The sequence below is a fragment of the Scyliorhinus canicula genome, chromosome 26 (genome assembly GCF_902713615.1).
Source record: "Scyliorhinus canicula chromosome 26, sScyCan1.1, whole genome shotgun sequence".
Classification (NCBI taxonomy): Eukaryota; Metazoa; Chordata; class Chondrichthyes; order Carcharhiniformes; family Scyliorhinidae; genus Scyliorhinus; species Scyliorhinus canicula.
The window spans coordinates 8,815,764-8,833,787 of record NC_052171.1 but is presented as its reverse complement, the minus strand read 5'-3'; the positions used below and the strand labels follow the sequence as shown (position 1 = coordinate 8,833,787).

General features: G+C 51.0%; 1 protein-coding gene across 1 annotated transcript in view; it reads left to right on the top strand.

Moving 5' to 3' along the window:
* Positions 1-18,024, top strand: part of LOC119957338 (bone morphogenetic protein 1-like) — a 233,737-nt gene that overhangs the window by 157,757 nt on the left and 57,956 nt on the right. Inside the window, 3 exon segments of the mRNA XM_038785238.1 lie at positions 1,034-1,151; positions 4,840-5,018; positions 5,146-5,251. Coding sequence (XP_038641166.1) covers positions 1,034-1,151; positions 4,840-5,018; positions 5,146-5,251 — 403 coding nt within the window.

The following is an 18,024-nucleotide window of genomic DNA, read 5'->3' as shown; positions in this document are numbered from 1 at the left end:
GGGAGGACCAGCGAACCATGTCCACATGTTCTGGGCGTATCCAAAACTCAGGGGATACTGGCAGGGATTTGCGGACGTCATATCCCGGGTACTGAAAACAAGGGTGGCGATGAGTCCAGAGGTGGCGATTTTTGGGGTGTCGGAAGACCCGGGAGTACAGAAGGGGATAGAGTCCGACGTTGTGACCTTTGCTTCCCTGTTGGCCTGGAGGGGCTCAAAAGCCCCCAAGGACCGAAGTATGGCTGTCGGACATGGCAAGCTTTCTCGGCTTGGAAAAAAATCAAGTTCGCCTTACGAGGATCACTATCAGGGTTCGCCCGGTGGTCGGGGGTGGGGGGGGTTAGAATACTGTAGAGATGGGGGGAAGAATAGGCGGGTCTATTTGCGAGAGTGGTACTGTTATTTACACTATGTTTTTTGTAATTGGTATCTGAACACTAATGTATATTGTTACTGTTTACAATGCCAAAAATACCTCAATAAAGTTAAAAGAAAAGCTTAAAGGATTACTTAGTGTTGTAGTCTTTGGGGGCTGTATTTGAATTGATGGTTGCTAAGATGTTCACTGTATGATTTAAAAAGGTTACCTTGAAAACATTGTTTTGCTTTAAAAAAATCCTTTTCCATTTTTGCTGTACCGCACCTGTAGAGTGGGCCGTGTGCTCCCCATACCACAATCTATTAAAGGTTGTGGGTCAGGTGAACTCCATGATACACTTTGGGGTTCTCTAAACCCTGGCCCGTAACAGTATCTAGTTGGCCTTGGCCTGCCTGTCACAATAACCTCCAGAAGAGGACAAAGCAATCGCCCCCAGTTGAACAGGGATGACAGCTTTTGAGTGCCGATACTTATCAGCATGGCTTTTCGGAACAATTCTGTAACAAAAAACAAATGGGTGAAGAGCGGGAGACAGTTTTGTAGGCCCACCTGGTGATTGAAATGGGATATCTCAGTGTAGGTATGCACCCTGATGGTCACCCTCTCTGCTCTGCCTATCGGAAATCATTGAGTAGAATCTGTGCTGTTTTACAGGGAGCCAGAGAGCTATCTTCCGGCAGGCGATGAGGCACTGGGAAAAACATACCTGTGTCACATTCCTGGAGCGCACAGACGAGGAGAGCTATATCGTTTTCACATACAGACCCTGTGGGTAAGTATCTGGTCCTCAGGCGGCAGCACATTTAACACATTTAATCCCGGGTTGCTGGGAAAGAGGAGGGGGTTGGTGAGACTAACTGCAGAGTTCAAAGGGCCAGCACAGGTCGATAGGCAGAATGGCCATTATGATTCTTCCTGTAGCCTTGTGACCATAGACTTCCATCTACACTCTGCTGGGATAATTACTGGGCTGCAAGGGTGGATTACTAAATAAGATTTTTAAGCCTTTACTTTTGTTTAATTTAAACCAGCAACAGCTGACGTTTTATAGCTCATATAAATTGTTTCTCCAGGGATTGACACTATGTCAACAGTGGGAAATAGCTTGACAATCAAAACAACATTTTAATGATATTGTTGCTCATAAAAGTGATGGATGTTCATAGAATCAAAGAATGATTAATGTTGGGGATTAAATACTTTCATTTCTGACACCCCTTACCAACATCTCCCAGAACAGGTATAACACAGGGTAAGGCACGGAGTAAAGTTCCCTCTACACTGTCCCCATCAATCACTCCCAGGACAAGTACAGTACAGGGTTAGATACAAAGTAAAGCTCCCCCTACACTGTCCCCATCAAACACTCCCAGGACAGGTACAGCACGGGGTTAGATACAGAGTAAAGCTCCCTCTACACTGTCCCCATCAATCACTCCCAGGACAAGTACAGTACAGGGTTAGATACAAAGTAAAGCTCCCCCTACACTGTCCCCATCAAACACTCCCAGGATAGGTACAGCACGGAGTTAGATACAGAGTAAAGCTCCCTCTACACTGTCCCCATCAAACACTCCCAGGACAGGTACAGCACGGGGTTAGATACAGAGTAAAGCTCCCTCTACACTGTCCCCATCAAACTCTCCCAGGACAGGTACAGCACGGGGTTAGATACAGAATAGAAATCTCTCGACACATTGATATTCAGCTCCCCTCTACAAGCATCCTCTAATTCATCAGTGTGACGGTTTTAACAGTAGTTGGTGACATGGTAGCGTTGGGGCTTTGGATGTGTGCTCACTGGGGACAGAGGTGAGATCAGTAAAATTGTATGACAAGCGTTGAAAGCCAGAGATGGTGGAGCCATTCGAATCATACCGCAGAGATGTCGGGCATTCAGCGCACCCTGCCTGTGCCAGCTCTTTGCAAGAGGTACGGTACTTAGGTTGCATAGTTTTCAACGTTTGCAATCATAGCAGCGACTGACTTAAAGAGATTCCCTCACAACATGACAAGATGGGTAGGAGGAATCTGTGAAAGGAGTGCTGCTTGGGCCTTACTGAAAGGAGACCATTCATTTGGTCCTACTCCCTTGTTCTTTCCCATTAGTTTCCTTTTCAAAGTATTTATCCAACCCCTTCTGCGAGTTAGGTTTGAGTCTGTGTTTTAGGCAGCGGTTATTCTGAGGCTGTGCCTGTATGTGAGTGCAGCTGTTCTGGCCCCCAACCCTCATTCCAGTCTCGAACTGACTCCAGTGTTGCTACGTCGCACAGTGTTTGCCTTAGCCTCATCGACTCCCAGAGCTGCCGCCCTGAAACAGCTGACAGCAAAAGATCGCCGGCGGGATACAGCGTAAGCCAAAGGCCATTCAGCCCTTTGCATCCCACGCCAGCTCTCTGCGGGAGCAATCCACCCAGGGCCACATCCTCAGTTTTGACCCCGTGAATGTACAGCTTTTTATTTCCCTTCGGTTAATGCTCTTTTGGAAGCCGAGATTGCCGAGGTTTGCTCATGCCCACAGTCCCTCGGGTCAGCTGAAGGGGTGTTGGACTCTCTTCCAGTGTTGGCAGCTGTTTTCCCCTTCAGCTTCCAGCCAGCTGCGCAAGTCCTGTGCTTTTGGGAAGCGAGAGCGTGTGTGCCTTTAATACAAAGATGCCCCTCCTTGGAGCGGCAGCACAAGTTAAAACACTTAACCTCACGGTGTCGAATGATGTCATGGACACTTGGGTCGAAGTGTTTGAAACGTAAACATGGACCAATTCCCCATAGGCCCCCGTCACTGAAATAAATACCTTCGCCAGAGGGGATTGAGCAGTTTCCTGAAGGAACAGATGTGGCGCGTTGCGCAGCCTCGCGCTGTCGTGAGCTGGTGTCAACAGCACCTCTTGGCCTGTCGCAGAAGTACCCAAGGCGAGAGGCTAATGCATTCCTTCTGTTGGAAAAGCACCAGGAGCTCCATGTGGTGTGTGAGCTCTGTGTGTGTTTGTGTGTGAACCACATGAAGCCTCCGAGCTGCTGGCAAGTAATAACCGACAGAGTGTGAATGAGAGGCAGCTGACTAGTCACGTGAATGTGGGGCACTGGAACAGGCCATTCTGCCCCCTCCAATGGAATTGGTGCGTGGCTAATCTGTATCTCAACTCCGTCTTGCCTGGCTTGATGCCCTATCCCATAATATCGATAAGACAACCAAAGTCTGTCAGTATGAGTTTTGAAGTTTTCAAATGGGGTTGGGGGAATCCACAGTTTCCGGATGTGTGAAGGGGTGCATCCTCTGATCGCCCCCTAAGCCATTTACCTTTCATTTTAAATTTGTGCTCCTTCCGAGGCCCAGTCTGCTCACTCGGTGGATTGCAAAGGGCACCTCTTTGAAAGGAGATCAGGGGAGTTCCCCTGACTGATGTTTATCCCTCGGACGTTCCGTCTCCCATGAATCGCCAACTCTCCGACACTGCTTTTGTAGTCCGTCGGGATTAGTAGAAGGCGACACTGGTGGGTGGAGATGAAGCAGGATGGGACGAGGCTTGTGTGGGGCCTGTTTGGGTTGAATGGCCTGTTTCTGTGCTGTACTCTCTGTGCAGGACCCTGAGCAAGTCCTCAGGTTAAATCTGGGATTGACGCGGGACCTACTTCCAATTATTTCCTTGAACTTGACATGCCTGCATCCGCAGGAATTGAAATATCTTGTTTCACATGATGTTTGATCATCTCACTCTGTCTACTTCCTGTTCTACAACTCCATCTTTTATTCAGAGAGGTCCCTTAAAAAGAGCAGGAACTGGAGCAGAGAGAATTGATGGGGTTTCAATTCTTTACTGAAATGTTTTGATGGAAACTGTGTGGAAATGGGTTAAAAGCGAAAAGCGGTGAATTTGGGGGTTAATTTTAACTTCGGCTGGGCACAGGAAGAAGTCTTGCAACACCAGGTTAAAGTCCAACAGGTTTGTTTCGAATTGGGGCAGCACGGTGGCGCAGTGGGTTAGCACTCTTGCCTCACGGCGCCGAGGTCCCAGGTTCGATCCCGGCTCTGGGTCACTGTCCGTGTGGAGTTTGCACATTCTCCCCGTGTCTGCGTGGGTTTCGCCCCCACAACCCAATGATGTGCAGGCTAGGTGGATTGGTTACACTAAATTGCCCCTTTATTGGGAAAAATGAATTGGGCACTGTAAACATTTTTTTAAAGGTTTGTTTTTAATCACTAGCTTTCGGAGCGTAGCTCCTTCCTCAGGTGAATCTCCACATCATGGTCAACTTTGGTGGCATCGAGTTAGCCGCTCCCTCTCCCCACTGGCATTGTCCAAAGTTAAAATGGCTCCCGGGGCATTGAGGTTGCGGGTTATGGGGAGGCTAGAGGTATTCAGTATTGGCAGGGGCGTGTTAACTCCAAAGAGGCTCAGTCTATGCCTCCAGAAGCCTCTTCCCATCTCACAAGGCTGTGTGTGGCTTCCTTCTGTGTACAGCTGCTGCTCGTACGTGGGCCGGAGAGGTGGAGGGCCGCAGGCCATATCCATCGGGAAGAACTGCGACAAATTCGGGATTGTCGTGCACGAGCTGGGCCACGTCATTGGATTTTGGCATGAGCACACGAGACCTGACCGAGACCATCATGTGACCATCGTGAGGCAAAACATCCAACCAGGTAAGGGCGTAGCTGCTTCTCCTTGGCCACTTCGACACACCCTCTGGGTGCACCCGCACTTGCCCCTCATTGTGTAAAGTTGTGCTTTAACGACTGGACCACTCACGGCTATCGAACCCCTTCACAGGGCAAGAGTACAACTTCCTCAAGATGGAGCCAGATGAGGTGGACTCGCTGGGAGAGATGTATGACTTTGACAGCATCATGCACTACGCCAGGAACACCTTCTCAAGGTTCGAACCGGCCTTCTGCCATTTTTTTTTGATGAACTGTCGGTGTTTCTTTTTCATGAATGTACGCATACCCAGCGAGGCAGTGGTGGTGTTGGCTTCAGTCAGGTGGCTCCCTCATGACAGGGACTGTGATTGAAGGAACACCGATTGCAGGCGTCAGTCATTGCCAGAGGCAAAGCCAGAGTTCAGAAGGCTCCTAAACCTTCCAGTGAGCCACAAAGGATTCATTGTTTGTATCAAGACATTCGGTTCACCTTTCCCCCTCTCCACAAACCTTCTGACCCCCACCCCCCTCCTAATCCCGATGAAGAGGGTGCTGTACTGTTGGAGCAGTACTCAGAGTGCTGCATCACTCGAAAGGCAATATGGTTGGAGTGCTGCACTGTCAGAGGGTCAGTACTGAGGGAGTGCTGCACTGTCAGAGGGTCAGTACTGAGGGAGTGCTGCACTGTCAGAGGATCAGTACTGAGGGAGTGCTGCACTGTCAGAGGGTCAGTACTGAGGGAGTGCCGCACTGTCAGAGGGTCAGTACTGAGGGAGTGCCGCACTGTCAGAGGGTCAGTACTGAGGGTGTGGTGAATGTGACAACAGGGAGTGCTGCACTGTCAGAGGGTCAGTGCTGAGGGAGTGCTGCACTGTCAGAGGGTCAGTACTGAGGGAGTGCCGCACTGTCAGAGGGGCGGCACTGAGGGAGTGCTGCACTGTCAGAAGGTCAGTACTGAGGGAGTGCCGCACTGTCAGAGGGTCAGTACTGAGGGAGTGCTGCACTGTCAGAGGGTCAGTACTGAGGAAGTGCCGCACTGTCAGAGGGTCAGCACTGATGGAGTGCTGCACTGTCAGAGGGTCAGTACTGAGGGAGTGCCGCACTGTCAGAGGGTCAGTACTGAGGGAGTACTGCACTGTCAGAGGGTCAGTACTGAGGGAGTGCCGCACTGTCAGAGGGTCAGTACTGAGGGAGTGCTGCACTGTCAGAGGGTCAGTACTGAGGGAGTGCCGCACTGTCTGAGGGTCAGTACTGAGGGAGTGCTGCACTGTCAGAGGGTCAGTACTGAGGGAGTGCTGCACTGTCAGAGGGTCAGTACTGAGGGAGTGCCGCACTGTCTGAGGGTCAGTACTGAGGGAGTGCTGCACTGTCAGAGGGTCAGTACTGAGGGAGTGCTGCACTGTCAGAGGGTCAGTACTGAGGAAGTGCTGCACTGGCAGAGGGTCAGGGCTATTGGAGACCCCTACATGGTCAGGGATAGTGCATGGTGCCCACTGACGCTCCCCCTAGAACACGGATACCTTGCCACTGCCCAGCTGGCACATTGACACTGACACCCTGGGACTCCCAAGGTTCCTGGTGGCGCTTGCAGGAGTACAGCCCAAGTCCAGGCAGGCCGTGCCCATGAAAGGAGGGTGGAGGGGGTTTGAACGGTGGGGGGTGCATGGCTGGAACATAGGGGCCTCTGTGAGGTGTGGGGGGGGGGGGGTGATGGGCGGAGGTCCTGGATGGTGGTGGCCTGTAGGGGGCCGTGTGCGGGTCTGAAGAGCCGGGACCCCCAGGGCCCCAATAGCGGGTGTCCTCACTTGGGTGGGTGTGGAGTAGGCCCATATCTGTGGGGGGTGACATTGCCCATGGATGGGGGTGTGGAAGACCCACAGAGTTCACTGAGAACGGGGAACCCTTTCAAAATGGCGGCCCGATCTCGGAGTTTAGCTCCCCAGTGATAAGATAAATTATATGTGTGGGCTAAACCAGTAGAAACTTGCCAGGGGTCAGATGTCATTGTCTAGCGGTGGAGAATTCGCCAACATGACGGGAAACTCCCAGAAAAACCTGCCACAAATGAACTTAGAAATGTTTCCGTTGAATCGCGCCCGCTGTCTACATCTTGACGGATGTAAAGGATCCTTTGGCACAGTTCAAAGCACAACAGGTTAAATCTCCTCGGGCCCTGGCCAATGTTTAACTGGTCCATTCATCAGGTTGGCAACTTGTGGGATGCTGCAGTGTATTCACAATGGCAACTCCAGTTCGCTGACTCGCCCCAGGTTGTGAAGCCCGCTGGTCGTTTTGAAGTTTGTGAAAGGTGCTCTCGAAAGGCACGTTCTCCCTCACAGCGTAGCAGAGCAGCACAGCCAGATATCTGCTGTTTAGAAGCAGTCTGATTAGACAGGAAGCCAAAGTATGATTCCCTGCCCTCCGACTTCCTTTTGCGGTTCACTCAGTATCCCACAAGAATGACTAGTCCGTGGCTCGAGGCTGGTTGGACAGATAATTGGTAGCTGAGCCCCACGATTATCTGGAGAATCTTTCAATCTCAGTTTGAATTGATAGCCTTTCGAGTCACAACCGCTGTTTGTGGAAGAGTTCCAAACTTCCACCATTTTTTGTGTGTTGAAGTATTTTTTCAACTTTACTCCCAAAATCTCTGGCTCCGAATTTGAAACTGTACTCCTTCGTCCTAGAAATCCCGGCCAACAGGAATAGTTTCTCTTTCTCTAACCTCTCCTTCCCCCCCCCCCCCCCCCCTGAAAACATTGGTCAGAAGTAGCCCGCAAACCTTGTAAGTTGCAGGGAAGGCTTTGTTTGTGTATTGACATCTCTGACTCAACTCTGCCAAGAATGTTTCGTCCATCTGAGCTTCGTGCCTGATTTGAAGAGATGTCCTTTGCATTTCCGTTACCTCCTGGACATTCTGTTCTCCCCCTCCCGCTTCCCCCACCATCCCCCCCCCCCCCCCCCCCCCCCCCCCCCCCCCCCCCAGCTTGAAGGGTGCACAATCCTGCTGAGTCAGGCCTCGTGATGAAGACACAATCTTTCTGGGTGAGATCACGACTAACCGGGTCAAGAGCTGACCCCGGTTCGTCTGCAGCCTCTGGGCCTTGAGCCGTGCCGTCTCAGCACCAGCTGACCACGGATTACTTGGTCTCTTTCCAGTGGGTTCCTAACTGGGTTTCAGGCTAAAGGATGTCAGGACCATTGTGAAAACACTCACCGAAGATCCATGGGTGGGATTCTCCAATAATGGGGCTATGTCCCCACTCCAGCATCAAAACGCGGGCATTTCACTCTGGACTTTCCTGAAGAAAGTCCAGAGTGATTCTCCTACGTGAAGGGGGCTTCAGAGCCCCGGAGCACTCCACCCAGCTCTGGCTGCCGATACGGGGTCCTGCACTTCCGGTCGGGAGTCCGGGCATGTGCTGCCCCGGCCCCGAAAATATAGGCCCCCCGAGATCGCTAGCCTGACCGTCCCTGAGGTTCCCCTAGTGAAGGATCCCCCCCCCCCCCACCCCCACCCCACCCCCCCCCCCCCCCCCCCCCCCCCACCCACCCCACCCCACCGCCAACGGTTCCCGACAGGCAAAACGTGGTTAGAATCACGCCGTCGGTGAATCGCCTCTGTCAATGGCCCCCTTCCTGCGCCGCGTAGACCGCAAGCAATTTGCGCCGATTCTCCGGGGACCGGAGAATCGCGGAAGCGGCGTCACCCCAGTTTTCGCTGTCAACGCTCATTCTCCACCCCGTGCCAACGCTCATTCTCCACCCCGTTTGGCTGGGAGAATTCCGCCCCATGTTTTTTGGATGCCTCCTTCGTGAAAGGCTGTTGCTTGAGCCTTCCAACTGAGCAACTTGAAGGCCCGTGGAGAACTTCACGTCCGGTTCCGTGGCCATCAGCTGGACCATGACGCAATGCCAAAATATCTTGGCCTCACTCTTGACCGTACTTTGACCTGCCAGCGACACCTCACAGAACATGTGAGTGACTCTCATGTGGAAGGTGGTGGGCAGCAGAGCCAACGTGCTCCATACTTCCTCACTTACCTTGGTCAACCGCTGCTCAACCCAGCTCTGGAGGCGCCACACAAACGTGGTCGATGTCCACCTCCAGGAAAATGTGAGGATTATTTCTGGGGCGGTTGAGACCAAAGCAACTCGTGTGGCTTCTTCTGTCAGGGTACAGTGGACGTCCTGACGCAGGACCTCAGAAGAAAAACACGCGCACTCCGTCTGAAATCCTGGATTCCCCACGGGAACAGATTCCACGTGAGACAAGCGCAACCTCCAGGTTGATTGCTAACATCACTGCCCACCAGCCTGGGAACGGACAACCTTGTGATGAAGTGTCAGGTTTCAGCCCATCCGTGGAAAATCTGGACAACTGCTCGAGGTCAGAGGACGGGCCAGGAGAGGTGCAGCCACTGGCTGCACGAGGGGAACACGAGGGATGTCCAAAATGGTGACCATGACCATCCAAGCCAGACCACCAGCTGAACATCTCCCTGAGAGACCAATTCATCGTGACATCGTAACCACTCACACTGTGCCGGCTGAAGCCCTCGAATGGTTGTTAAGATGGAGAGGATGTTTCCACTTGTAGAAACAACTAGAACCGAGGACAACATCTCAGACTAAAGGGACAATCCTTTAAAACAGAGATGAGGAGGAATTTCTTCAGCCAGAGGGCGTTGAATCTTTGCCGCAGAAGGCTGTGGAGCCCAAATCACTGAGTGTCTTTAAGACAGAGATAGCTAGGTGCTTGATTAATAAGGGGAGCAGGGGCTATGGAGAGAAGGCAGGAGAATGGGGATGAGAAAATATCAGCCATGATTGAATGGCGGAGCAGACTCGATGGGCCAAGTGGCCTAATTCAGCTCCTATGTCTTTTGGTCTCCCCATTCTCCTGCCTTCTCCCCATAACCCCTGACCCCCTTATTAATCAAGCACCTAGCTATCTCTGTCTTAAAGACATTCAGTGATTTGGCCTCCACAGCCTCCTATGTCTTATGGTCTTATATTAACCTCGTTGCCGCACGGAAACCGTTTCCCCAGCCAGACGGACGAAAGGGGCTGCTTGCTGGGCTATAGCTTCAACCTATTTTTCTTCATTTAAAGAATGTGCAGGAACAGCTTGTGCCAAAACAAACAGACATTTAACTCTAACTTTTCCTGTCAAAATATATGTTGATCTGTTATATGAATGAGCAGTCCAAGAAACTTAATTTATCACCACTCCTTGTTGAAGTAGTCCAGATGAAAATTTGGAGAGGGGCCCTCCTAATAAAGACTTGGGTTTTAAACTTCGGTACACCAGCATTGTTGAGAACTGCAGGTTGGATGTAGACCAAGAACTATTACAGCCAAGAGTAGTTTACCTCATGTCGGGACTGTTGGAATTTGTTTCTGTTATCCTGACATGTGTATGCATGCACTTTGTATGTGAATATATATTTATTTGTTCATGGGATATCAGTCTTAGTTTCCAGGTCAACATTTGCTGCTCACATTAATTGCCCTTGACAAGGTGGTGGTGAGCTGCCTCATTGACCCGTTGCAGTGCGGGTATGCGGCTGTACTCACAGTGCTTCTCGGCACAGAGTTCCAGCATTGTGACACAGCGACAGTGAAGGAACGCCGATTATATTTCCAAGTCAGGATGGCCAGTGACCTGTAGGAGATTTTTGCAGGAGGTGGTGTTTCCAATTCGCTTTGTCCCTCTTGATGGTAACGGTCACGGATCATGGGCGACACAGTGGTCAGCACCGCTGCCTCACAGCAACAGGGACCCGGGTTCGATTCCCCCCTCGGGTGACTGTCTGCGTGGAGTTTGCACGTTCTCTCCCCCCCCCCGTCAGCGTGGGTTTCCTCCGGGTGCTCCCGTTTCCTCCCACAGCTCAAAGATGTGCAGGTTAGGTGGATTAGCCATGGTAAGTTACCCCTTAGTGCAGAGGGGTGTGCAGGTAAGGTGGCGTTACAGAGATAGGATGTGGAAGAGGGCCTAGGTCAAGTGCTCTTTGGAGTGTCTGTGAAGACCGATGGGCTGAATGGCCTCCTGCACTGAAGGGGTGCTATGGATTTGAAAAGTGCTGATAAAGGAGCATTGGCGAGATACTGCAGTGCATCTTGTAGATAGTACACACTGTTGATACTGTGCATCGGTGGTGGAAGGAGTGAATATTTGTGGAAGAGATGCCAATCAACTGCTTTGCCCTGGAGTTTCTTGAGTGTTATTGGAACTGCACTCATCCAGGCAAGATAACAAACAAAATGCATCACAGGAACAGGCCCTTCGGCCCTCCAAGCCTGTACCAGCCATGATACCAACCTTTGCCAAAACCCTCAGCACTTCCTTGTGCCGTATCCCTCTATACCCATCCTATCCATGTGTTTGTCAAGATGCCTTTTGAACGCCGTTAATGTATCTGCTTCCACAACCTCCCCTGGCAACGCGTTCCAGGCACTCACCACCCTCTGTGTAAAAAACCTGCCTCGCACATCTCCTCTAAACTTTGCCCCACGGACCTTAAACCTATGCCCCCTGGTGACTGACCCCTCCACCCTGGGAAAGAGTGCCTGCCCATCCACTCTATCCATGCCCCTCATAATCTTGTAGGCCTCTATCAGGTCGCCCCTCAACCTCCGTCTTTCTAATAGAACATAGAACAGTACAGCACAGTACAGGCCCTTCAGCCCACGACGTTGTGCCGACCATTTATCCTAATCTAAGATCAACCTAACCTACACCCCTTCAGTTTACTGCTGTCCATGTGCCTGTCTAAGAGTCGCTTAAATGTCCTGAATGACTCTGACTCCACCACCTCTGCTGACAGTGCATTCCACACACCCACCACTCTCTGTGTAAAGAACCGAACTCTGACATCTCCCCGATACCTTCCTCCAATCACCTTAAAACTATGTCCCCTTGTGACAGCCATTTCCACCCTGGGGAAAAGTCTCTGGCTATCCACTCTATCCATGCCTCTCATCACCCTGTACACCTCTATCAAGTCACCTCTCTGCCTTCTTCGCTCCAGTGAGAAAAGCCCTAGCTCCCTCAACCTTTCTTCATAAGACATGCCCTCCATTCCAGGCAGCATCCTGGTAAATCTCCTCTGTACCCTCTCCAAAGCATCCACATCCTTCCTATAATGAGGCGACCAGAACTGGACACAATATTCCAAATATGGTCTAACTAGGGTTTTATAAAACTGCAGCAAAACCTCGAGGCACTTGAACTCACTCCCCCTGTTAATGAAAGCCAACACACCATACGCCTCCTTAACAACCCAATCAACCTGAGGACTGGAGTGAGCGGGAGGCGCGGGCACGTGGCTGGCTGAAAAAGGGGAGGGGCCCGAGTCGTGTTAGTGAATGAACTGGGACGATGCGGACTTCATGAGGCGCGTGTTGGGTAGGATCCCGGACTTGGAGTCAAGTAACTTGATTATGGGAGGGGACTTCACTACGGTCTTGGATCCGGTTTTGGACCCTTCCAAGTCCAGGTCGGGAAAGAGGCCGGCGGCGGCCAGGGCCCTGTGGCAGTTCATGGACCAGATGGGGGGCGTGGACCCGTGGAGATTTGCGCGGCCAAGGGCGAGGGAGTTCTCCTTTTTCTCCCATGTCCATAAAGTCTATTTGTGTTGAGCAGGGCGCTAATCCCGAGGGTGGAGGGGGTTGAATACTCGACCATTGTGGTCCCGGACCATGCTCCACACTGGGTGTACCTGCAACTGGGGGCGGAGCAGGAGCCACGCCCTCACTGGAGACTGGATGTGGGGCTGCTGGTGGATGAAGAGGTGTGTGGGAGGATAAGGAGAAGCATTGAGAACTATCGAGGAGCGAATGACACAGGGGAGGTAACAGTGCCAGTGGTTTGGGAGGCTTTGAAGGCGATCATTAGGGGGGAGTTAATTTCTATTAGGTCCCACAGGAGGAAGAAGGAGAGGGCGGAGAGGGAGAGGCTGATGGGAGAGATACTTAAGGTGGACAGGAAGTACGCGGAGGCCGCGGGGGGGGGGGGGGGGGGGGGGGGGGGGCTGCTAAACGAGCGCTGGAAACTGCAGGACTGATTGAGGTTCCCGAGGGTGGAAGCAGAGCGGGTGGAGGGGTTGGGGGCCCCGATTGAGTTGGAGGAGGTAGTTAAGGGGCTGGCAAGCAAACAGTCGGGCAAGGCCCCTCCCCCCGACAATGTCGCAGGCACTGATTTCGCTCATCTTGAAAAAGGAGGAGGATCGGCTCCAATGTGGGTCCTTCAGGCCAATATCGCTCCTGAATGTAGATGCTAAATTGTTGGCAAAAATTCTGGCCACCAGAATAGAGGACTGTGTCCCGGGAGTGATTGACGAGGACCAGACGGGTTTCGTCAAGGGCAGACAGCTGAACACGAATGTGAGGAGGCTCCTGAACATTATCATGATGCCCTCGGAGGGGGAGTTGCGGAAGTAGTGGCTGCAATGGATGCGGAGAAGGCCTTCGACAGGGTGGAGTGGGAGTACCTGTGGGAAGTGTTAAGCAGGTTTGGATTTGGTGAGGGATTTATAGGGTGGGTCAAGCTGCTATATCAGGCGAGTGTGTCCACGAACCGGCTAAGGTCAGAGTATTTCACGCTGCATCGGGGGACGAGGAAGAGGTGCCCCCCTGTCCCCGTTACCGTTTGTCCTGGCAATTGAGCCGTTGGCCATAGTTCTCAGGACTTCAAGGAAGAGAGAATTCACTAATGCAATGTCATTCTGATCGCTTTCAAAATGTACTTTTGTTTCGAGCTCTGGCCAAATGTGGCGCCCTGTTTGCTGCTGCCAATAACTTGACCTAATTGATTTCAAATACTCTTTTTGATCATTCAAACATGGCCAGCAATACGTGCATCGTTTCTTTTTGAAGCAACAGCAATGTCTGCCTGTGAGGATACTTAGACTCCACTCAGACCTTTCACCATTGTTCCGACCTAGATTTGCAACTCTGACCGCAGCAGAGTATTAAATGTATTGTGTATAAATATTTTAAATCGTAGACTTCAGAGACTGGCACCTCCGGAGCTGTTTATGACTGATGCAATCATGTATAACTTTAACTATTTTATGAACAAGATTAGTGTAAAGTCCAGTTGTACTTTATGTTTGACCGCTGGAGAGGGCTGGTGCGCGGGGGGAAGGAGCACCGGGTCTCCCTTTACGCGGATGACCTATTGTTGTACATTTTGGACCCGCTAGAGGGGATGGGGAGGATCCTAAAGGACTCTGGGAGCTTTTCGGGGTACAAGTTGAACGTGGGAAAGAGTGAGTTGTTCGTGGTCCACGCTAGGGGCCAGGAGCAGAGACTGGGGGAGCTCCCGCTCAAGATAATGGAGAGGAGTTTTCGGTACTTGGGGATACAAGTGGCTAGGAACTGGGATGCCCTACACAGGCTCAACTTAACCTGGCTGGTGGAGCAGATGGAGGGAGATTTTAAAAGGTGGGACATGCTCCCTCTTTCCCTGGCGGGACGGGTGCAGACTGTCAAGATGATGGTTCTCCCCAGGTTCCTCTTCGTTTTTCAGTACATCCCCATTTTCATCCCCAAGTCCTTTTTTAAGCGGGTGAATAGGATTGTTACGGGATTTGTGTGGGCGAATAAAACTCCGCGAGTTAAAAGGGCATTCTTAGAGCGTAGTCGGGGAGCGGGAGGACTGGCTCTGTTTAACTTCTGCAGCTATTATTGGGCGGCCAGTGTGGCCATGATTAGGAAGTGGGTGATGGAGGAGGGGGTGGCATGGAGCCGGCTGGAGGTGGCATCATGCAGAGGCACCAGCCTAGGGGCACTAGTCATGGCGCCGCTGCCGTTCCCGCCGGCGCGATAGACCACAAGTGCAGTGGTGACTGAGGATTTGGGGGCAGTGGAGAAGGCATAGGCGGGAGGAGGGGGCCTCAGTGTGGACCCCAATACAGAATAACCACAGATTTTCTCCGGGTAGGACAGATGGGGAGTTGCAAGGCTGGTATAGGGCAGGCATTAGGAGAATGGAGGACCTGTTTATAGACAGGACTTTCCCCAGCATGCAGGCGCTGGAGGAGAAGTTCGGCCTGCCCCCGGGGGAATGCGTTCAGGTACCTCCAGGTTCAGGACTTTCTTAAAAAGCAGGTGGGGACATTTCCACTGCTGCCTCCGGGTAGGATACAGGACAGGGTTGTGTCTGGCATCTGGGTAGGGGAGGGGAAGGTGTCGGACATACATCAGGAGCTGCAGGAGGCGGAGGAAGCCTCAGTGGAGGAGTTGAAGGGCAAGTGGGAGGAGGAGCTGGGCGAGGATCTGGATGTGGGCCTGGGCAGGGTGAATTCCTCCTCATCATGTGCCAGGCTCAGCTTCATTCAGTTTAAGGTGGTCACATGACAACGGCGAGAATGAGTAAGTTCTTTGAGGTGGAGGACAGGTGCGCGAGGTGTGCAGGGAGTCCAGCAAACCATGCCCATATGTTTTGGGCTTGCCCGGCAATTAAAGAATTCTGGCAGAGCTTAGCGAGGGCGATCTCTAGGATTGGACACTCGGGTGAAGCCGAGTCCAACAAGAGCAATATTTTTGGTGTCAGAGGATCCGGGAGTGCAGGAAGCGAGTGAGGCCGAGGTTTGGCCTTTGCCTACCCAGTAGCCTGGAGACGGATCTTGTTAATGTGGAGAGACTCGAAACCCCCGAGTGTGGCGACCTGGGTTAGCGATGTGGCTGGGTTCCTCAGCCTGGAGCGAATAAAGTTTGCCTTGAGAGGGTCCTTGATGGGGTTCTCCTGGCGGTGGCAACCTTCCCTTGACTTGCTAGGGGAGCATTAAGTGTCAGCAGCAGCAGCATCGGGGGGGGGGGGGGGGGGGGGGGGGAATTGTTGATATAATGTGAACTTTGTTTTGTCTAAAGATAACATCCACCTTGTTTTGTTTAATAATTCTCGTTTATTTTTGTTATGTAAAAACATTGGTTGGAAAAAGCTTTAATAAAAACATTTTTTTAAACAAAAGTTAATGGGTGATTCAGGATAGTGGGGTAATGAATGTCAAGGGGGAGATGTTAAGAGTGTCCGGTGTTTTGAACCTTTCCTTTGCTGTAAACCTTTAAAAAGGCGAGTCGAGAATCTATTTGTGGCCTCTGCTTATATCACTCTTCGGCCATGAGATGAAACGAAGTGAGGCCATGTAAACTCACTGCTCTTCCTTACTCCCTCTTTGTCCTTGACTGGCTTCAATCAGAAATATGTCATATTCTCTCCAACGTTTCTTTCTTTGGATCTCAAAACTATAGAATTCCTCACTTGCCCACCTCATTCCTGTCATCACATCATATTCACGCTTCCCTAGCCCTGGTTCTCAGGGCTTTGGACCTCTCTCTGGGTTTCTCGATATTATGTAAAGAAAGGGTGCTTGACAGGGCGGATGCTGAGAGAGATGGTTCTCCTGGTGGGGGAGTCTGGAACGAGAGGGGCAGTTGAAAAATAAGGCTCACCCAGTTAAGGCAGAGATGAGGAGGAATTTTTCTCTCAGAAGTTGGTTGCCCTGTGCTCCCCCAGAGAGCACTGGGGGCTGTGGGTCACCAAATATACTCAAGGCCGAGGGAGACAGATTTAAAAAAAAAAGATAAATTTAGAGTACCCAATTCATTTTTTCCCAATTAAGGGACAATTTAGCGTGGCCAATCCACCTACCCTGCACATCTTTTGGGTTGTGGGGGCGAAACCCACGCAAACAGGGGGAAGAATGTGCAACCTCCACACGGACAGTGACCCAGAGCCGGGATTGAACCTGGGACCTCAGCACCGTGAGGCAGCAGGGCTAACCCACTGCGCCACCGTGCTGCCGGAGACAGATTTTTTGAGGCAGTTGAGGGTTACGGGTGAACATAGAACATTCAGTGCAGAAGGAGGCCAGGAACATGAAGTTACGGCAACAGGCAGATCAGATCAGCCACGATCTTATTGTATGATGGTGCAGGTGGGTTGAATGACATGATCTTGTGATGCATGAGGGTCAGATAAAATAATCTGTGGGCCCGCTCCAGCCGGGATCATACTACCAGCGAGCACCCTGTGCTAATCCAACATTCAAAGGTGTACATAGCTCATGATTGCTTCAGCCTTCTCTACTTTATATGCTTTAATTCAGAGCAAAACACCTATATGGAAATATATGTATTGTTATGGGCCAGGGTTTAGAGAACCCCAAAATGTATCATGGAGTTCACCTGACCCACAACTTTTAATAGATTGTGGTATGGGGAGCACACGGCCCACTCTACAGGTGTGGTACAGCAGAAATGGAAAAGTATTTTTAAAGCAAAACAATGTTTATTCTATGAACTCAAGTTAACCTTTTTGAAACATACAGTGAACATCTTAGCAACCATTAATTCAAATACAACTCCCAAAGAATACAACACTAAGTAATCCTTAATAACTTCCCAAGCAACATCCAGAAGACAAAAGAAACACCTTTTAACAGAAGCACATCAGGTTTACATTCACTGCTGAGAACATTTATAATTCTGAATTCACCAAATGATCAAGAGATAGTCTTTTGATGGCAGAGAGAACAGCAGTACACCTGCTCTGTCTGGCTTCAGCTCCAACACTGAAAACAAAACTAAAACACACCCTGCAGCAAACAGCCTAAAACAAAAGTAAAAAGCTGACAGACAGCCCAGCTCCACCCCCTCTCTGACATCACTGCAGTAGTAAATATCCATTTCTTAAAGGTACTCTCACTGCAGATATTTATATACACACCCATTTACAAACACCCATTTCTTAAAGGTACACTCACATGACAGTATGTGAAGTTTGTTCGTGGCATTTACTGCAGTACAGCGGGTTTCTACTTAATAACAGTCAGGCATATGAGAAAATCCTTGATCTGTAATCCTCCGGGAAAGGGTGGCAAAGGATATGGAGCAAAGATGGATCATTGGACTTGAGGTACATTCTAATAGAATACCAGAGGGGCTGAATGGCCTCCTCCTATTTCAGTGTTGCCACAGTCCCACACTATAGCTCAACCCT